The following is a 3,066-nucleotide window of genomic DNA, read 5'->3' as shown; positions in this document are numbered from 1 at the left end:
TGAAAGTATAGTAGTCTCTGCTCAGTAATATTCATTAACTTTCTCTCTAAGTATCTTGAATTAAAAAATTAAAATGGCATCAAACTAAGTAGACTTGTTAAATAGAATCTTTTTATTTTAGGTATGGTAGAGGAAAGTTAATGACATGGGTCTTGTCCCAAAAATCAAAGAGAGTAGAAAGACAGGATAGTAGAAAGTTAGCTGTTCCAAGAATGTACCTTATCTGGTTAGGATAAAATCTGCCCTGGATGGGAATCAAACCTGTGACCTAGTATTTAGGAGGCAGGTGCAACTACCCTCCAAACTAAGTAGTACTGAGTAATTAGTATTTTTGTGCTAAGTTCCTTTTTTTTATCTGAATTCTTAAAACTAATTGCCATATTTCTCTTCTTTTCTAGTGCGAGTATTATTGATCAATGTTGAAAACAAAGAGGTACTTCACACAATTATCATACCAAGCAGAGTGAGTGTAATGTCATGGCCCCAGGAGAAAGAGAAAGATGTTACCAATAACCTATTGAATAAGGTGAGTCACAAGGCTTACTTAATTATTATTATTCAACACTTTATTAGAACTAATACTAAAAATAAGAAGAAACTAAGTCTTCACTGAACTTTGGACTTTATTAGAATTTTGAAAAATACAGAATAGAGCAATATTTGATATAATTAGGTACCTATGTCCAATGAAGTCTTCAATTAAAGTAGGATAATAGTAGTAGCCTACTGCTGGAGTAAAGGGACTTTTCAGTCCTATGCGAGCAGTATAAATAAGCACTATTATTATTATTACTTTTCAAGCTAACTAGACTGGTTCATTGGTCATTAAGCTAACGTTTAAAGTCGCAACGGATGGTTTTCTCCTATCCTGTCGTTTTTTCTTCGATTTTGGAACTAAAAGACCTCAACAGATGTACAATCCCTTTCCTTCTATTAAATCTTTTTGCGAGGATATAACCTTAACAGTTACAGATCCGTCTATTAAACCTAAAAAAAAAAAACTTTGAATTCTCTCTTACACGGTCTATTATAGTAATCGAAACTAACTAATCTAACTAACTGCTTTTTGTTTAGACTGCGGGAGTAAAGGGACTTTTCAGTCTCATTCTGGCAGGATAAACAAGGTATATTCTATTCTATTCTATTCTATCTGTATAGGATAAAGTTCGTCCTGAGCGAGAATCGAACCTGCGACCTAGCCCTTATATGGCAGACGTTCTACTTGTCACCCTAACTAGCCTGGTAACTTTTGATCGTAGAAAAAAAAAAACTTTCTCATTACTTCGTAAAAAAAAGAAAGTAAAAACTTTGATAAGAAGCACCCTCCATGACCGAGTGGGTATCACATTAGGCTTGCACACCGATGGTTTTGGGTTCGATTCCCAGCGCATCCTTGTGAGATCTATCAGAGGAGCTGGTTTAAATCTCAGTGAGGCATAAGAGTATGTCCTAATATGACTTTTGAAGCCAAGACCATAGTGCGATTTTGAAAATTTGGACCGATTGCAATACTTTCTCATTACCTTGTATAGGTTCCCTATACGTAAGGGTAATAGAAAGTAAAAAACACCTTGTGAATTCTCTCTTACGCGGTCTATTATAGTAATCGAAACTAACTAATCTAACTAACTACAATGCTTTTCATTTCCCAGGTGGTATCCGTGGGTTTCACCTCGATCGGCGTGTTCCTAGTAAAAGCCACCGAGGTGCAATACGTCAGCAGATACAAAAAGACATCTTTTCTTTATTCTGCTATCGCCATTCGGCGAAAGCTAAAGCCGCTACAACAACAACAACAACAACTAACTACAATGCTTTTCATTTCCCAGGTGGTATCCGTGGGTTTCACCTCGATAGGCGTGTTCCTGGTGAAAGCCACCGAGGTGCAATACGTTATTGATGATTTCCTCAAGAAACACAAGGCGTTCTTCAAGTGGCTTCACTTTGTCATTCTCAAGATGACCGAATCCATAGCGGACAGTTCCAGCAACGAGTGGAGCACACAGGTAGGCTTTCTAGACGTCCGGATTTCGCCGGACATGTCATTCATTCATTCATTCATTCATGGGCGACAACGTGAACGTTGGTTGCCAAAACTGATGTGACCGCAGCTCTGTATGAGTCTCGATCTGCTGCTAGATGTTTGAGTTCTTCATGTGTGCCTAGCCTCAGCCATTCCAGGATATCTTTTTCCCACAGTCTCCTTGGTCTGCCTTGGTCTAGTCTCTGGACATGTCATAATAAAAAAAAAGAAGATTTTTTTTTTCAATATCTCATTCTTCTTCTTCGCCTTTTCTTGTGTACAAAGGGGGTCGGCTTTTTTCGTCAGCCTCTCAGTCTGCCCTAACTAGGGTGATTGCTTTGGGCCGACATCGTCATTTGGTTTTGGCTACAAATTTTACGAGTGGATGCCCTTCGCACTCAACCTTTACTAATTCTTTAGCAAAGGAAATTTCAGGCTGGTCTACTCCCTGTTTAAAGTCCCCCAGCTAGACTAGGCTGGTCTGCTCCCTGTTTAAAGAAGTCCCCCATCTAGATCCCCAGCCAGAAAAAAAGTACAAACAAGGTATATTCTATTCTACCCCCAGGAGCTCCAATTCATCGCCGACTACCTGTGCACGTTTGACGAGCTAGGGTCGTGCGATAGCGAGCAGCCCCCTACGCCCAACAGTACTCAGAAGATCTTCATGGACACCCTAGGGCAGTATTTTGTCGACAAAGAGCTGGTGAAGCCGTATAAACATGCGACAAACCCTTGGGAACAGCTGCTGGAATCGAACCCGTGTCTGCAGAAACACAATATTATCATTCCGCGACACTCGAACCTCTCTCTCATTCAGGAGATTAATAATCTCAAGGTAGGTAATACCTAGGCTGACCATACGTCTGATACGTCCCGCTTTGGAGCCTCTGGTCCCGCTGTCCCGAGAAATCCTCTGGGGACGCTAAAATGTACCGCTTTCGCCCAAAGTCCCGATATTGTCCCGATTTAGCTGGTCCGAACCTAATATTATCATTGAGAGCAATGAGCTCGGGAAAAAATCCATTTTACGATTCCAATATTGT

The 3,066-nt window shown here is 40.2% G+C and overlaps 1 protein-coding gene across 1 annotated transcript; it reads left to right on the top strand.

Annotated features, from left to right (window-relative positions):
- Positions 1-398: 398 nt before the first annotated feature.
- LOC103522381 (anaphase-promoting complex subunit 4) lies at positions 399-2,862 on the top strand (the record flags this gene model as incomplete). The annotated part of the gene is made up of 4 exons (XM_008487481.2): positions 399-526; positions 1,653-1,706; positions 1,830-2,006; positions 2,589-2,862. Coding segments are annotated over 4 exons (633 nt in total), but the record flags the coding sequence as incomplete, so codon positions are not given.
- Positions 2,863-3,066: the final 204 nt, after the last annotated feature.

Source organism: Diaphorina citri, unplaced genomic scaffold, assembly GCF_000475195.1.
Source record: "Diaphorina citri unplaced genomic scaffold, Diaci psyllid genome assembly version 1.1 scaffold8174, whole genome shotgun sequence".
NCBI classification, from domain to species: Eukaryota; Metazoa; Arthropoda; class Insecta; order Hemiptera; family Psyllidae; genus Diaphorina; species Diaphorina citri.
Note: the sequence above shows the minus strand (reverse complement) of the source record. Positions and strands in the feature narration are given on the sequence as shown.